This window comes from Narcine bancroftii, chromosome 1 (assembly GCF_036971445.1).
Source record: "Narcine bancroftii isolate sNarBan1 chromosome 1, sNarBan1.hap1, whole genome shotgun sequence".
In the NCBI taxonomy this organism is placed as follows: domain Eukaryota; kingdom Metazoa; phylum Chordata; class Chondrichthyes; order Torpediniformes; family Narcinidae; genus Narcine; species Narcine bancroftii.
This window is the reverse complement of record NC_091469.1, coordinates 454,318,657-454,336,641: the sequence shown is the minus strand read 5'-3', so window position 1 is coordinate 454,336,641 and position 17,985 is coordinate 454,318,657. Positions and strand designations below refer to the sequence as shown.

The following is a 17,985-nucleotide window of genomic DNA, read 5'->3' as shown; positions in this document are numbered from 1 at the left end:
AAGGAAAGAGGGAGAAGAAGAGAGCAGTAGCAATAGGGGATTCGCTAGTTTGGGAGACAGACAAGAGGTTCTGTGGGAGATATTGAGAATCCCAGATGATCCGATGCCTCCCTGGTGCCAGGGTCCATGATATCTCAGATTGAATTCTTGATATTCTCCAGAGGGAGGGTGTCGTGGTCTATGTAGGGACCAATGATGTGGGTAGGAAGGACGAGGAGGTCCTGCAAAGAGAGTTTAGGGAGTTAGGTGCAAAATTGAAGGACAGGAACTCCAGGGTTGCATTCTCAGGAGTGCTAACTGTGCCATGTGCTAATGAGGCTAGAAATAGCAAGTCAATGCAGCTAAATACATTGATAAAGAGATGGTGCAGGAGGGAGGACTTCATATTTCTGGACAAATGAGCTCTGATCTAGAGAAGATGGAACAGTTTGCACCTGAACTGGAGGGGGACTAACATCCTTGCAGGTAGATTTGTTAGTGATGCTCTGGGGGGGGGGGGGGGTTTAAACTAGATTGACAGGGGGATGGGAACTAGAGTGTAGAGCAGATAGTGAGGTGGAGGAAGATAAATGTCATGTGAAAACTGCATGTATAGATAGAAATCAAGGGTTTGTATGCGATAGAAATTTTCTCAGGTGTATTTATTTCAAGGCAAGGAGTATTGTTGGAAAGGCAGACTACCTTAGGGCATGGATTGGCACACCAGATTACAACATTATTACTATTAGTGAGACTTGGTTGCAGGAGGGATAGGACTGGCAGCTCAATGTTCTGGGGTTCCATTGTTTCAGATGTGATGGGGGAGGGATGAAAAGGGGAGGAGTAGCATTGCTACTCAGGGAAAATATCACAGTTGAGCTGAAACAAGACAACCCAGAGGGATCATCTACAGAGGCCATATAGGTGGAGCTGAAGAATGGGGAAGTATGACCACACTGAAGATTATATTATTGACCGCCAAATAGTCAGAGAAAATTGGAGGAGCAAATCTGTAGAGAGATAGTCTGATGTAAGAAACAGAAAGTTGTGATAGTAGGAGATTTTAACTTTTCACATATTGACTGAGACTTCCATACTGTAAAAGGGCTGAGTGGCTTGGAGTTTATCTAATATGTTCAGGAAAGTTTTCTAAATCTATATATAGAAGAACCAATGAGAGAGGATGCAATACTTGATCATCTATTAGGGAACCAGTCAGGTCAGGTGACAGAAGTATGAATCGGTGAATATTTTGGGTCCAGTGACCATAATGTCATTAGTTTCAAGTTAATTATGGATAAGGATAGTTTTGGTCCTTGAGTTGAGATTCTAAATTGGAGAAAGGTTAATTTTGTGGAAATGAGAAAGGATCTAGGAAGAGTGGATTGCGATACATTGTTTTCTGGCAAGAATGTGTTCAGTGAGTGGAAGACCTTCAAAGGTGAAATTTTGAGAGTGCAGGGGTTGCATGTTCCTGTCAGGATTAAAGGCAAAATAAACAGTCATAGGGAACCTTGGATTCCAAGGGTTATGGCAATCTGGTTAAGAAGAAGAGAGAGGTGTATAGCAGGTATAGGCAACAAAGAGCTGTAGAAGAGTATAGAAAATGTAAGAAAATACTTAAGAAGGAAATCAGTAAGGCAAAACATGAGGTTGCTTTGGCAGATAATGTGAAGGTTAACCCGACGGGTTTCTACAAGTATGTTAAGAGTAAAAGGATAGTAAAGGACAAAATCGGTCCCCTATAAAATCAGAGTGGTTGTCCATGTGTGGAGCCTAACGAGATGGGGGAACTGGCATAATGTATAAGAAAGGAAGGAAAACAAGCAGTAGTGTCATGGAACATACAGAAATTAAAGAGGAGGAGGTGCTTGCTGCCTTACAGCGGATAAAAGTAGGTAAAACACTCGGGCATGACATATTCTCTCAGACTTTGAGGGTGAATAATATAGAAATTGCAGGGGCCCTGGCAGAAATATTTAAAATGTCCTTAGCCATAGGTGAGGTGCCAAAAGATTGGAGGGTAGCTCATGTTGTTCCATTGCTTAAAAAAAAAATTAGTTTAGGTTAGTTTAATTTATTTATATAGCACATTTAAAACAACTCAAGTTGACTGAAGTGCTGTACAGATCATAAATGACATCTTAACTTAAGCAGCTATTTAAAGTGCAGAGTGAAACGGGTACCCGAAGTTTGGAATTGTACATACAACATGGTAACAATCAACAATCCAATTTACACCCTATTAACCTACACCCCAATATGTTTTTAAAGGGTGGGAGGAAACTGGATCCCCCAGAGAAAACCCATGCAGACACAGGGAAAACATACAAGCTCCTTACAGACAGTGCAGGATTCGAACCCCGGTTTGCTGGTGCTGTAAAGGCATTGTGAGACTTTGGCTCTGTAAAAGGAGACAGAGGGAAAAGGGATGTGTGTGTGTGTGTGTGTGAGAGAGAGAGAGAGAGAGAGAGAGAGAGAGAGAGATATGGGGAATGATGACAGGGGGAACCTTTGTCCCAAAGGTTTCAGGGAGAAGAAGTAAAGAGGTTATGACCAGAATGATGGGAGCTTTTTTTAATTATGTTGGTTACCTTAAGGCAGCGCCTCACATTAATTGACGACTTCAATGGATGAGAGGCTGGAGACCTTGATGGGCATTTGAGACATGCTACTTTTAAGTATAAAGGCAAACTGCTAACAGCCTCTCGCTAAGATCATTGCATTATTTGATAATTAAAGTCATGTCCTCATTTTTTGAAGTTTATAATCTATTCTGCAATGTTCATTTCATGGCAAGTCTAAAATGATTCCTGTCTGCAACATCATTTTTATACTGCAGCGAAAAATAGCTATTTATTTTGTAATGCCTGACAAAACAAAATCAGAATTACTATTAAGACATCAAATGAGGATCCGACGCGGAAATAATTCACGACTTTTATTACTCTTGGTTTTGTAGTTCATCATTTATTTTAAAATACGTAGTTATTTACAAAAAAAAAATCCCACAGGTGTTTTTAAAGTGCACACTTTTCAACAATTTACAACGGAAAATACTTTAGTTCGTTCAGAAGCGGATAAAGAAGTTGGCTTCGAAGATTGCAAGGTTGTATTCGCTGTAACTAAGCTAGTTTAAGCCGGAGCAGGATTCCAAGTAATTAACCAGCCTTGATCACTGTCTGCCCGGTGACAGTGATAAAGGGTTAACCAGTAACCCGAAGAATGCGCGGCTTTTTGTTTAGCGGGATCTGACTCGGCTTTTCATTTCTGACCATCTGCCCGGATTCTCGGCTTTGCTGTTTAGTTCCTTCTTGTTAAATCCTTACATATGTTACATCAACATTTTAATGGGAAAGGGAGGATATCTCATTTTGTAAAAAGATGTTTCTGGATGGAAACTCGTTCCGTTTGAAAGACGAAGAACGCCCTTTTTTGTTCATGAAATGCATACCCATTCTATGCCCATTACTGCGTGAACAGCCTCATTGACTATTTGCCATCAGTCGGTTATCACCGACACAGTATTGATCAGAGCTGTGGTCACCGTGATTGATGATCTTGCTTCTGTTATCTATGAAAACTTTACAGTTCATTGGGGTCAGTAGGTTACAAATGTTTGTTGTAAAATATATGTACCCTGGATAGCGTTAAATAGGTGGAAATTGTCGGCAATTAATTCGAGGTCGTATACTCCCGTTGGCACAGGTCATCAAAGCAAGAACGTCGCATTAGGTTTGGTGAAAGGAAATGCTGGCAACAGGACTGTATTAGTGATTTGCTACTGTAAATACACGGAGAGAAAACAAAAAGGGCGAAAGTCCACAAAGGAGAAAGGTGTTTATGGGAAAAGAGCTTCTCCATCACCTCACAATCCGCCGGGTACATCGCATGCACGGCGGCCTTCAAGATAATGGCATTGTCGTCCAACTGGGCAATTCTGGAAATTGAGAGGGCAGGAATATTTTCTAACGGCCTGACATGCACGCATTATCAGAGACACATCGTGGCTAAACTCTGCTGCAACTCTGATCCATAGCGGGGGAGGGAGGGAGGGAGAAGACAATATAACAACACGGAAATTGGCCCTTCAGCCCACGTTTCTGCGCCCAACCTGATGCCCAGGTTAAGCTCAAACCCTAAAACTTCCGTTGCTTCCAAATGACACCTATCCCTACATCTCCGCGTGTCTCAAGAACATAACTGTTCCAAGCGCCAAGGATTTCCTATCTTATTGCAGCAACTATAGTCCATAAATACCGCGGGCCAAATTCGTTTCGGCCTGTTCTGAGACGAAGAAAGGATCTTATTATACTTCTATAAAATATTGTATAAATTCATTAAAGGTAGATTAATGTCACATTATTTTGTGTCCTTTCATTGGAAAAGCAAAATGAATCTACGTTGTCATTCATTGTTAGTATATATTTTAGCATTTCCATTTTTGGTCGAGATGGTGTCCTTCCTAAGAATGCAATTATGTTTTTAAACCATAAACAGTTCGATAATTCTGACATCGAGATAGAAATTACACTGTGAAGTACGTTGTAATTATACCTTAAGTTTCACACTGGCTACGTGATAAATACAATTAAAGATGTTAACTTCAATTGATTGAAGGGGCAGCGGCTATTGTTACACTGTCACAGGAGGCAGGTAACAGTAGTTCCTCATTGCAATAGTGCCTGTCGTTAGCTTTGTTTTCTTCATCTATAAACTGTTTCAATGGATAGTCTTGGTTTTTTTTTTAATTTGTCCACATCAACATTGGTCAAAGCCACCAAAGGTATTCTAGATGATGACACTAAATGCAGAATTTTATCTTTGTCCTGAATATGAATCTTTTGATACTGAAAAGACGTCATTTCTTCCCCTGGTTCACCAATATGACACTGACCCTTTACAGTTCCACCTTTCTTAACACAACCTGCCCCATTGTATATAGTTCGCTGAGTAATAAAGGCTTACAGCAAAAAATATTGACCATATTCCAGATCTCAAGCCACCTCTTAGTAAAGATGATAAAAATCTATTATCCCTTCACTGTGAAAGCACAGCCTTTTATGTTTTGGGAAAAGAAGTGTTTGAAGTTCAAGCTCTCATACCTGGTGCAAGATACATGAACCACAGGGCTGCCTTTCATAACATTTCTAGAGACAGAGCAATTGAAGTGGCACTGAGAATATTGGGTCCATCGACTTCTTCTTTGGCTTGGCTTCGCGGACGAAGATTTATGGAGGGGGTAAAAAGTCCACGTCAGCTGCAGGCTCGTTTGTGGCTGACAAGTCCGATGCGGGACAGGCAGACACGGTTGCAGCGGTTGCAGGGGAAAATTGGTTGGTTGGGGTTGGGTGTTGGGTTTTTCCTCCTTTGCCTTTTGTCAGTGAGGTGGGCTCTGCGGTCTTCTTAAAAGGAGGTTGCTGCCCGCCAAACTGTGAGGCGCCAAGATGCACGGTTTAAGGCGTTATCAGCCCACTGGCGGTGGTCAATGTGGCAGGCACCAAGAGATTTCTTTAGGCAGTCCTTGTACCTTTTCTTTGGTGCACCTCTGTCACGGTGGCCAGTGGAGAGCTCGCCATTTAACACGATCTTGGGAAGGCGATGGTCCTCCATTCTGGAGACGTGACCCATCCAGCGCAGCTGGATCTTCAGCAGCGTGGACTCGATGCTGTCAACCTCTGCCATCTCGAGTACTTCGACGTTAGGGATGAAAGCGCTCCAATGGATGTTGAGGATGGAGCGGAGACAACGCTGGTGGAAGCGTTCTAGGAGCCGTAGGTGGTGCCGGTAGAGGACCCATGATTCGGAGCCGAACAGGAGTGTGGGTATGACAACGGCTCTGTATACGCTTATCTTTGTGAGGTTTTTCAGTTGGTTGTTTTTCCAGACTCTTTTGTGTAGTCTTCCAAAGGCGCTATTTGCCTTGGCGAGTCTGTTGTCTATCTCATTGTCGATCCTTGCATCTGATGAAATGGTGCAGCCGAGATAGGTAAACTGGTTGACCGTTTTGAGTTTTGTGTGCCCGATGGAGATGTGGGGGGGCTGGTAGTCATGGTGGGGAGCTGGCTGATGGAGGACCTCAGTTTTCTTCAGGCTGACTTCCAGGCCAAACATTTTGGCAGTTTCCGCAAGGCAGGACGTCAAGCGCTGAAGAGCTGGCTCTGAATGGGCAACTAAAGCGGCATCGTCTGCAAAGAGTAGTTCACGGACAAGTTTCTCTTGTGTCTTGGTGTGAGCTTGCAGGCGCCTCAGATTGAAGAGACTGCCATCCGTGCGGTACAGGATGTAAACAGCGTCTTCATTGTTGGGGTCTTTCATGGCTTGGTTCAGCATCATGCTGAAGAGGGTTGGTGCGAGAACACAGCCTTGCTTCACGCCATTATTAATGGAGAAGGGTTCAGAGAGCTCATTGCTGTATGTAAGGTAAAACATCATGAGATGGGAATGTTTAGGGAGTTACCCTGTACAGGGCAGTAACAAGAAGGGGAGGTGTCCTTGTACTCCTGTTAGGTAAAACATCATGAGATGGGAATGTACAGGGCTGTAACAAGATGTAAATGCATCCTTGTACTTACAAGATAAGAGAGACATTGATGGATTGAGAGGCAGGAAGCTAGCAGGGAAAGGATAGCAACAGTTTTAGTCATTGGACAAGTAATGATATGATGATGTTCTAAGCATGTATCCAAGGGTATAAAAAATCACCATTTTGCTGATAACGGCAGAATGCATTCTCCGACTAACTTTGTTAGTCGCAAGTGTTACAATCCGGTAATAAAGAACAAAGAACCCTGATTTCGACTCAGCCTGGTGTTTGTCTCACTCATTCATGAACAAAGCAGACCTAACATGTATCTGACCCGACCTTGTTGGTTTTCGTGCAGTTGGATAATCATGTTGAGGAACTTTGGGGGACATCCGATGCGCTCTAGTATTTGCCAAAGCCCTTTCCTGCTCACAGTGTCGAAGGCTTTGGTGAGGTCAACAAAGGTGATGTAGAGTCCTTTGTTTTGTTCTCTGCACTTTTCTTGGAGCTGTCTGAGGGCAAAGACCATGTCAGTAGTTCCTCTGTTTGTGCGAAAGCCGCACTGTGATTCTGGGAGAATATTCTCGGCGACACTAGGTATTATTCTATTTAGTAGAATCCTAGCGAAGATTTTGCCTGCAATGGAGAGCAACGTGATTCCCCTGTAGTTTGAGCAGTCTGATTTCTCGCCTTTGTTTTTGTACAGGGTGATGATGGTGGCATCACGAAGATCCTGAGGCAGTTTTCCTTGGTCCCAACAAAGCTTGAAAAACTCATGCAGTTTGGCATGCAGAGTTTTGCCGCCAGCCTTCCAGTCCTCTGGGGGGATTCCATCCATACCTGCTGCTTTGCCACTTTTCAGTTGTTCGATTGCCTTATATGTCTCATCCAGGGTGAGAACCTCATCCAGCTCTAGCCTTAGGGGCTGTTGAGGGAGCTGGAGCAGGGCGGAATCTTGGACTGAGCGGTTGGCACTGAAAAGAGATTGGAAGTGTTCTGACCATCAGTTGAGGATGGAGATCTTGTCGCTGAGGAGGACTTTGCCGTCTGAGCTGCGCAGCAGGCTTTGGACTTGGGGTGAGGGGCCGTACACAGCCTTTAGGTCCATCGACTAAAAGACCGATAAATGATCGAAGGTGTACACTACCTGCTAACCTACCCATCCTCTCATCCTGTCAAACCTTTTCTATGACAAAATCTGCTGATCCCACATTGAATTTATCAATCACTCTGGAACTCACAATATCGGAGCCAAAGAGAATCATCCTTTCCTGAGGGAACACCGAAGAGAAGAGTTAATTTTCCCACCCTGCATGCTACTGTTTTGAATAACTGGATGTGTAAGCATGGAGTCAACTTGACATACATAGGACAGCGACTTTGACTTTTATCATATTACCATCTTCTCACAATTCATTAAAAAGCAAATAGTTTCGCTGTCCATGAGCAATGGCCGCAATGTACAAAACATCTCAAGCATTTGCAATTTATATCTCAATCAATAATTGCTATGCCTTCAAAGTGCACAACACAAAGACACAAAGGGGCAGAAATTAGATTACACTGGAAAATATGTTTTGGAGTCACAATATTTGACATGGTGTAGTTCCACTTGGAATTCAGGCGCTCACTGCATATCATAGTTGTAATATTCAGTTAGCACCAACTCCGCAGGTATACCAACTATAGACTGGATATATAAGTACTTGGATAGACAGGGCTGATGAGGGATAGTCAACACACCTTTGTGGTAGGTCATGTCTAACTAAACATCGTTTATTGAGGAGGTTACTAAGAAAATTGATGAAGGAAAGGCAGTGAATGTTGTCTAAGGTTGTGTATGGAAGGTTGGTCAATAAAGTTCAATCACTTGGCATCCAGGAGAAGATGGTAAATTGGATTATACATTGGCTTTGTGGGAGAAGTCAGAGCATGGGATCAGAGGATTGCCTCTCAGGTTGAAGGCCTGTGACTAGTGGTGTGTCTCTAGGATCAGTGCTGGGTACATTGTGGTCTGTCATCTACAGTATATCAACAATCTGGATGACAATATGGTAATTTGGATCAGTGACTTTACAGCTGACACTAAGTTTGGGAGTGCAGTGGGCAATGAGGAAGGCTCTCAAAGCTTGTAGCTGAATGTGGAACAGCTGGAAAAATGGGCTGTCAAATGGATGATGGAATTTAATGTGGACAGTATGAGGGGTTGCACTTTGGGAGGAAGTACCAGGGTATGGCTTACATGGTAAATGGTAGGGCACTGTGGAGTGCAGCAGAACAGAGGGATCTGGGGATAAAGATAAGATAATTACTTGAAAGTGGTGTCACAGGTAAATCGGCCCATAAAGAAAGCTTTTAGCCTTTATAAATTAAAGTATTTGCTTACTGCAGCAACAGATCTGCGGCGGATGCGACCTATTGGCTCTACATAAAACGCTGCAACACTTCAACAGCAAAAACACAAACATCAGGATAGATGCCAGCTACAGTTCAGCATTCAACATCATCATCTTCAAATCTGATCAGCAAACTCCAAGTCCTGGGCCTCAATACTACACTGTGTTATTGAACCCTGGATTTCCTCACCTCTAGATCTCAATCAGATCTAATTGGCAAGAACATCTCCTCCACAATCTCTATTAGCACTGGAGCACCACAGAGCTGCATACTTAGCCCCATGGTCTCCTTGCTTTACACCTATGGTTCAATATGACAAATTTGCTGGTGACCACATGGTAGTGGGCTGTATATAAAGGGGTGATGAGTTAGCATTGAAGGAGGCTTGCTGAATGGTGTACTAACAACAATCTCACACTCAATGTTACCAAAACCAAGGAGCTGATTGTGGACTTTAGGAAGGGAAAAACCAAGGTGTGCAATCCAGTGATCACTGGGGAAACAGAGGTGGAGAGGGTGAGCAAATTTATATCCCTAGGAGTTATTATCTGGAGGAACTCTCCTGGACCCCACATACTAATGTTATCATGAAGAAAGCTTGTCAGCACCTCCACTTCTTCAGGAGTTTGCAGAGGTTTGGTATGACATCGGAAACTTTGGCAAACTTTAACAGATGTGCAGTGAAAAGTGTGCTAATTGGCTGCATCATGGCCTGGTATGGGGCATCAATATGTCTGAGCAAAAAGTCCTGCAAAAGGTAATGGACACAGTCCAGTACATCACAGGTAAAACTCTCCCCATCATTGAGAAAATCTACATGGATGCTGCCATGGCAGAGCAGCAGCAATCATCAAGAATCCACACCAACCAGGACATGCTCTGTTCTTGCTGCTGCCATTAGGAAAGAGGTATAGGTGCCACATGACTCATACCACCAGGTTCAGGAACAGTTGCTGTCGCTCCACCAACAACAAACTCAAAGACTAATTTACGGACTCTTACTTTGTACATTATTTATTATTGAATTTTTTTTTCTGTATTTCACAGTCAGTTTGTTTATATTTCTTTATTTGTTTATATCTCTCTCATTTTCTTTCATGCAGTTTGCACTACCAATAAGTAGAAATTCTGCCTTGTCCACAGGAAAAAGAATCTCAGGGTTGGATGCGATGTCATGTATGTATTCTGACAACAAATCTGAAAAATCTATTGAGTATAGGAGTTGGAATGTTATGTTGAAGCTGAATAAGATATTGGTGAGGAAAAATGTGGAGAATTCTATGCAGTTTTAGTCACCTACCTGCAGGAAAGATATCACTAAAAGTGCAGATAAAATTTTTACGATTGTTGCTGGGATGTGAAGAGATGAGTTGGAAGGAAAGGCTGATGTCATTTTAAAAAAATCTTATTCCCAGTTCTAACAAAGTGTCTTTGATTTGAGACCATAACCCTATTGTTTCTTTCACTGATGCTGGCCGATCTGCCAAGTGTTCCCATATTTTTAATTTTTATTTAGGTTTTCCAGAGTCTGCAATTTAAAAAAAAATCATTGGAAAATGTTGATGGTCCATGAAACAAGACATTGAAAGCTAACTTGAAGGTGAGTTGGCAATTAGGAAGGCAAACAGCATGTTGCTTAACACTCGATGAGATGCATTATGAGACCAGACCTGAAATATTGTTTATAATTTTGGTGTCCTGACCTTAAAGAAGGATATAGTCATTGCAGAGAGAGTGAAGAGATTCATCAGACAGGGTCCAAGGGTGCCAGGACTATCAAATGAGGGAGATTATATTGGATAAGATTCTATTCTCTGGAGTTTGAATGAATGAAAAATAATCTCACTGTAACATACACAATTCCTAGAGGGCTGGACAGGTTTGATGAGTAGAGAATGTTTCCTTTGTTTATGGACTCAAGAATTAAGGGCAACAGTCTCAAAATAAATGGTAGATAATTTATGATTGAAGTGAGAAATCTTTGAATTTCTTTGTCTTCGAAGGCTGTGGAGCCTCAGTCATTGATTAGGTTCAAAACACAAATTAGTTAATTTTTGGATATTAAAGGAATCAAGGAATATGGGGTTAGGATGAGAATATTATATTTGAGGTGAAAGATTAACCATGAACTTGCCGATTGATAAAGCAACCTTAACACCAAATGGCCTTATCCTGCTTCTTTTCTTATCTTCATATGCTGTAATATATGTGAACATTGAAGAGACAACTGCAACACTCTTCAAAGGATGGAATGTTGCACCATGCCTATTCTTTAGTATTATTTACAAACTATCAATCGAAAGGTTGTTACAGATAGATGGAGGATTCATAAACAGCAGGCCACTCAGCAGGCATAAAGATCCCGGCAAATCTGGGCCCAACATAATAGAAAATCAAGAAGAGATAAAGTTTTCCTGCAACTAAACTTTTTGATAACTTTAAAAGACCACTAGTTATTATTCAATTAGTTTCTAATTAATTAGGTAAACTAATTCAGAATGACGTCACTTGGAAGGTGGAGGGAAAAGGCAACAGGTGTTTCACATTCGGTGTTTTTTTAAAGTGTCTCACAGTCCCTTTAATTCTGCCAGATTTTATTGACCTCCTTAATTACCTTTCGGAAGGTTAATTTTCTCATGGATGGTGTTTATTGATACAGGATTCATGCTGAAGAATTAGACTAGTTTTCAGTACTTAGGAGGACTGAATCATTAGTTGAGAGATAAAACATTGTATATAGAAATCTACAGCACAGTACAGGCCCTTCGCCCCACAGTGTTGTGCCGACATATTAACATACTCTAACAACTGGCTTGAAATTCCCTACTGCATAACCCTCCATTTTTCTCAGTTTCAAGATCCTATTGCACATTCCATGCACCCATCACTCTCTATGTGAAAAACTTTACCTCTTATATCCCCTCTTATATCCCCAAGCACCTTAAATTGATGCCCCCAGTGTCATCCATTTCCATACTGGGAAAAAGCCTCTGGCCATCCATATGTTCAATGCCTCTCATCATTTCATCTTTCAGGTCACCCCTCATCCACCATTGCTCCATGGGGAAAAGACGGTTCACTCAACCTATCGTCATCTGGCATGCTCTCCAATCCAGACTGCATCCTTGTAAATCTCCTCTGCACCCTCTCGACAACATCCATATTTTTCCTGTAATGAGGTGACCAGACTTGAACACAATATTCCAAGTGAGGTCCAACCGAAGGCTTATATAGCTGCAACATTACCTCACAGCTCTTGAATTCGATCCCACATTTAATTAGGATGAAGTCAACACACTATACACCTTCTTAACAATACTATCAACCTGTGCAGCAGCTTTGAGTGTCCTGTGAACATGGACATCAAGTTCTCTCGGTTTTTCCACACTTCTCAGAGCCCTCCATTGACATGATATTCTGCCTTCAAATTTGACCTACCAAAATGAATTTTCTGGGTGAACCAATAACCAAATAATGTCCCTCTGTAACCTTTGGCACCCTACAGACTATCCTCAACACTACTAATCTTAGTGTCATCTGCAAATTTACTAACCCACCTTTCCACTTCCTCTTGCAGGTCATTTATAAAAATTACATAGTGGAGGTGGGTGGGGGGGGGGGGGGGGGGGGGGAGTTGTCCCAGAACAGATCCCTGCAATGCCAGATTAACCTATTAGCAAAAGTAGCATATATGAACCCCAAATTTTCAAGGGCCCTGTGCTAAATGCTTGCAAGCTATCAATTCAAGTTTGAGGACATGCTGCACTTCGCTGTGGCCAAGTCAAAGATGGTCCACCAGATGAGCGACCCGGATCACATCATCAAGGCCTATCTCAACCTGGCGTGGGCCCACAAGAAGTGGTGCAAATTCTCTGTAAAGCTCCTGTGTGGAGTGACTGCCTGCTGCCCATCCCTTCTCATTGACAGCTCACTCCACCCCTCCCAGGCTGCTGCTGCCCTACCCCAGCCAAGGTGTGTGTACAGTACCAGTGGCCATTACTGAATACAATTGCTTCAGCAATGGGCTGGTCCATGGAAGACGCTGCAGCCTGGGCCTGGGGGTGGAGGTGAGACTTGCCCTGGGCAGAGCAGGAGCAACTGATGAGGGTGGGAGGGGGGGGTGGGTGGTGGGCCTGGTCCTTATAGGAGTCACACTGCTCTGAGGTGGAGGTGCTGCCAAGGTGTGAGATTAGGGAGGTCTCCTGATGATGCCATGGGTAGTGTGTTTCCAGCTGCAGCCCCTGTCCCCTCCGCATGGATGGATGGGAGTAACAGTCGGACTGACGGAGGGAGGGGCGGACTGGAGGCGGACAGGCTCTCAGACAGGGCAAGGCGCAGTGGACGGATGAGCCCACCTGCTCCTCCCCCTCCCACTGAGTGAGTTCTTGAACGGAAGTTTGTGCTTCTCCCCCCCGCCCCCCCCGCCGTTATCCAAATACCCCGAATGGATCTCTTCTGATGTTGACTCTGCTATGCAAGTAAAAGATTTAAGTATTTTAATATTTATATATATTTGTTAAATTTAGGGCCCCTTTATAACATCGCTAAAGGCCCGCACTAGCTTAATCCAGGCCTGGATCACTGTAGAATGTCACTGGTCACTGACCTCCATGTAGAATATGAACCATTCATAATTGCCCTCTGCCTTCATTGAGCAAGTCAATTCTGTGTCCTTCCTTGGATTCTATGCCTCCTTATTTTCTCAATGATCCTTGCATGGGGAACCATATCAAATGTCTTACTGAAATCCATATACCCTCCATCCACCACTCTACCTTCATTAATGTACTTTGTTACATCCCCCAATAACTTGCCCATCACTGAAGTAAAACCCTCATATATAATTTCCTGGGTTATCTCTGCTCCCTTCCTTGAAAAGAGGAACATTTGCAACCCTCCAATCCTATGGTATTTCTCCTGCTCATTGTGATGAGCCTCCCACTTGTTCCATAGGAGCCTTGGGTAAATCTCCTCTTGTTCTGGTGATTTATCTAACTTCATGCTTTTCAAAAACTCCAGCACATCCTCCTTCTGAATGTCTGCTTTAAACCATCCTCACACTTGCCAAGGTCCTTTTCTGTGGTGAAACAAAGTCTTCATTAAGGTCCTCTGTTACATCCTCTGACTCCGTGCACACATTTCTACTATCACCCTTGATAGGTCCTGTCCTCACACGACTCATCCTCCACACTTCTAGAATGCCTTGTGATTTTCCTTAATCCTGCTTGCCAAGGCATTCTCGTGGCCCCTTCTTGCTCTCCTAAGTCCTTTCTTAAGTTCCTTTCTGATAATCTTGCAATTCTCTAGAACTCTATCAGTTCCTATCTTCTTAAACTTCTTGTAAGCTATTTCTTTTCCTAACTATATTTTCTACATTCCTCGTGCTCCATGATCCTTTCCCCTTTCCGTCCTTTCCCTGCCTCAATGGAAGGCAATTGTGCAGATCACTATGCAAACATTCTCTCAACGCTTGGCACATTTATGCTACAAATTTCCCCGAGTACATCTACTCCCAATTTATGCTCCCAAGCTCCTCTCTAATACCATCATATTTTCCCTACCCCAATTAAATGTTTTCTCAAAGTACCTTTTCCTGTTCTTCACCATCGTTATGGTAAAGGAGAGAGTTGTGATTACTTTCTCAAAAATGTTCACCCACTGAGAGATCTGACACCTAACCTGGTTCCCTTCCCAATACCAGGTCAGGAAAAGCCTCTCTTCTAGTTGGCCTAGCTACATATTGTCAGGAACCCTTCACGCTATCCAAACCCTTCACTCTTAAATGGCGCATGGCCGTATCTTGGATATGGCAGGCATGGCATGTGCCCTGGGTGCCATTTGAAAAGGGGTGGGAGCACTTGAAAGGGGGAAGCCATTCCACATATCCATTTCCAACAACTCTCTCTTGTCTGACTTCCCTCTACCTCCCTCCTTCACTCATTCCTTCCCTTATTTATCTATCACTCTCCTTTCTCTTTCTCTCTCCTTTTGGGTTCCCTTCTCTTTCGACTTCTCTGTCCTTTCAGCTTCTCTCTCTAATTTGGTTCTCTCCTCTCCCCCCAACCTCTCTCTCATCATTCTTGCTCTTACTCATTCCTATCTCCCTCCCTCCTCCTGCACTCCTCTTTTGCTTTCTCCCTCTCCCCGCCATTGTTTTTCCTCCCTCTCTTGTCTACTTCACTGCTCTCCCTTCATTCCTTGTCTCTTCCATCTCCTCATACAGCGCTCCCATCCTCCTCCCCTCCCTCATTCTCACCCTCTCTCTCATTCACCCTTCTCCCTGCTTCAATCGAGCATCCTACCTCCTATCTCTCCCTCCTTACCTCTTATTTCCATTTCTTTCTCTTCATAACTTTTCTCTCCCCTTTTTCTCTTCCTGTTTTTCACCCCCTTGCCTTCCTCATTCCTTTCCACTCCTCCATCACTTCTCTTACATTCCACCTGCTTTCTCCCACACATCCTCTTCACTTGACCTACCAGTCTTTCGCACACTCCTCCCTCCCTCCTCCACTCCCTCACTCTTCCAACTGACTCCTATGCCCCACCCTCTTTCCTCCCTCTCCCTCCTCCCCATCTCTCTAATTCACCTACCCACCATTCCTCCCCTCTTTCCTTCAGTCCTCCCACTCCCTTCTCCCCTCCTTCTCGCTCTCTCTCTCTCTCTCCCCCACCCCTCTCATTTCTCTCACTCCTCCCCCTCTTTGTAACCCTCAATGTCATTTGGCATTCTGCCTCAAGAAGGCACCCAAAATCATAAAGGACCCCCATCATCCTGGTTACAACCTCTTCTCGTGGCCATTTCAAGTCTGAAGTCCAGCAGCTCTGGGTTCAAATGCCGTTGTTATCCAGCAGCTATCAGGCTTGACTCAATGCCCAAATGCCACCTCCAAAAGATCTGTTTGCGCGATTGAAACGTCGCCTGCTTTTGCTCCAACTGAAAATGTGAATGTCTGGTTCTATTTATGATCTCCCTTTCCGTCCTTACCATATTGTGGTAATTTAATGTATCCATTTAGTTGGTGTATCTTTACCTGCTTGGCGGCAGCAAGAAAGAATTTCGGTGAGACTGTACGTGGTACTTGTGTCTATGACAATAAACTCTCATCTCTCTCTCCCCCTTTTTCTCTCTCTCTCTCCCCCCTTTCTCTTTCTCTTTCTCTCTCTCTCTCTCTTTCTCTCCCTCACCTCCTCTTCTCTTCTTCCTCGACCCCATCTCTCCTCGCGCACGGTGCTCGAGCCGCCCACCGGCCCGCGCGCTGATTGGCTGCGACGACGGGCTGGCGGCACGCGCCGCTCCGTGTACTATAAGAGCCCTCGCGTGCCGCCCGGGCGGGTCACTCACGAGCGCCGCGCCTCCTCGGCTCCCTGCTCCCGTTACCGGGCAACACCATGGAGACCGTGCTCGAGCAGCTCGCCGGGCTCGACACCTTTTCCACCACCACCGCCGCCTACTTCGACGATGAAGACTTGTTCGCGGACCAGTCACCCAGGGATCACCTGGACGCAGACGAGTTTCTGGAGCACGAGGTGGATTTTCTGAGCAGCCAGATGAACGAGTACTACAAGGAGAGCAGACTGGAGCAGGATGCCGAGCACTGTGACTCGGGCATCCTGTCTCTGACGTCCTGCTCGTCGCCCTTTTCCTTCGACTGCACCGACGGGACTTCGGAGGTGTCCCCGCAGCTCAAAGGAATTGATGGCGCTGCAAAGCGACGCAGGAGGATCCGCTCCGAAGTTGAAATGCAGCACCTTCGGCAAGCTGCAAATGTCCGGGAACGCAGACGAATGCAGTCTATTAATGATGCATTTGAGGGTCTCCGGACTCACATACCCACGTTACCTTATGAAAAACGACTTTCAAAAGTTGATACTCTCCGACTGGCCATCGGTTACATCAACTTTCTAACTGAACTGGTTCAATCGGACCTGCCTTTAAGAAATCCAAACAACGACCCCGCAATCCAACCTAAAAAAGTTATTATCTGCCACAGAGGTGCAAGTGAGTACGATCGATTCTGCAACACGTTTCTATATTTGCTGACCCGCTCCAATCCCATGCAAGTCTGTTATAGAAATGCGGCTGTAATGTTATATCGCACGATTCCTTCGGCTGAAAGTTTTGGCAACAGCGCAATTAGGTTTCCAGACGACTTCAGACGCTCAAATATTTGTAACGAGTTATTTACGCTTATTTTGCCTTTCCTTCCAGGATCTCCATCTCCAAACGACCCAGACTACGGCTTGCCTCCCCTGGCAGGGCACTCTTTGTCGTGGACAGACGAGAAACAGCTTAAAGAACAAAATATCATCAGGACGGCAAAAGTCTGGACTCCAGAAGATCCCAGAAAGTCAAATAGCAAATCTTTCGTCAATAACATTGAGAACGAACCACCCCTTGACTTGGCCTCGTAGAAGTGCAAAAAGTTTGCAATTCCGCTGCAAGGGACTCTAATAATCAATCATCTCTATTTAATGAAAATTAATATATTCTACAAGTAATTGTTGATATTAGATCAAGAATATTTTAATATGTAAACCAACCAGCCATTAATTTATATATTTATTTAACTAGCTCGGCATAAATTACATTGCTGGAGTGGTTAATTGATTAAATCAAATGCTAATTAACATCCTAATGTTTACATTTTCAAAAATGTTTAAAGGTGCATCATTTTATGGGGTTGACTAGTAAATATTTTCTAAACCTGACCATTAATTTATTGTAATATATATCGTATACTTCTTCCCTGTGCTGCAAAATAAATCGCCACGTGAAATTAAAAAAAAAAATTGTTGATATCAGGTGGATTCGAAACATGTTGGGATCCAATTGAGGTCAACTGTGAAATTCCTGCGACACCATGTCATTCCAATTCATAATCTAAAATATTTACTCGCCCTGTCAAAGGCGAGGTTTACATCTCAGTGCACGACAATAATATAAAGTGTGGTCTACAATTCATAGAACGCTTGTGATCCACACTCACATCAACCATTAATAAACGGCAAAAGGGAATTCATTGTTTAACGTTCCGAAGATCTACTTCTAACATTCTTGAGTGTTATCCATTCCTCTTTTTCAC

The 17,985-nt window shown here is 43.7% G+C and overlaps 1 protein-coding gene across 1 annotated transcript; it reads left to right on the top strand.

Moving 5' to 3' along the window:
* The first annotated feature begins 16,259 nt into the window (after positions 1-16,259).
* Positions 16,260-17,671, top strand: ptf1a (pancreas associated transcription factor 1a). Its single transcript, XM_069916871.1, has 2 exons — positions 16,260-16,901; positions 17,112-17,671. Exons 1-2 carry the CDS (start codon positions 16,292-16,294, stop codon positions 17,312-17,314), a joined length of 813 nt encoding a protein of 270 aa, XP_069772972.1. The 5' UTR covers positions 16,260-16,291; the 3' UTR covers positions 17,315-17,671.
* The last annotated feature ends 314 nt before the right edge of the window (positions 17,672-17,985 follow it).

Coding starts and splice junctions, on each gene's coding strand:
- ptf1a (XM_069916871.1), top strand. CDS start 16,292: ATGGAGACCGTGCTCGAGCAGCTCGCCGGGCTCGACACCTTTTCCACC. Junction 16,902..17,111: donor TATCTGCCACAGAGGTGCAA/GTGAGTACGATC, acceptor CTTTCCTTCCAG/GATCTCCATCTCCAAACGAC.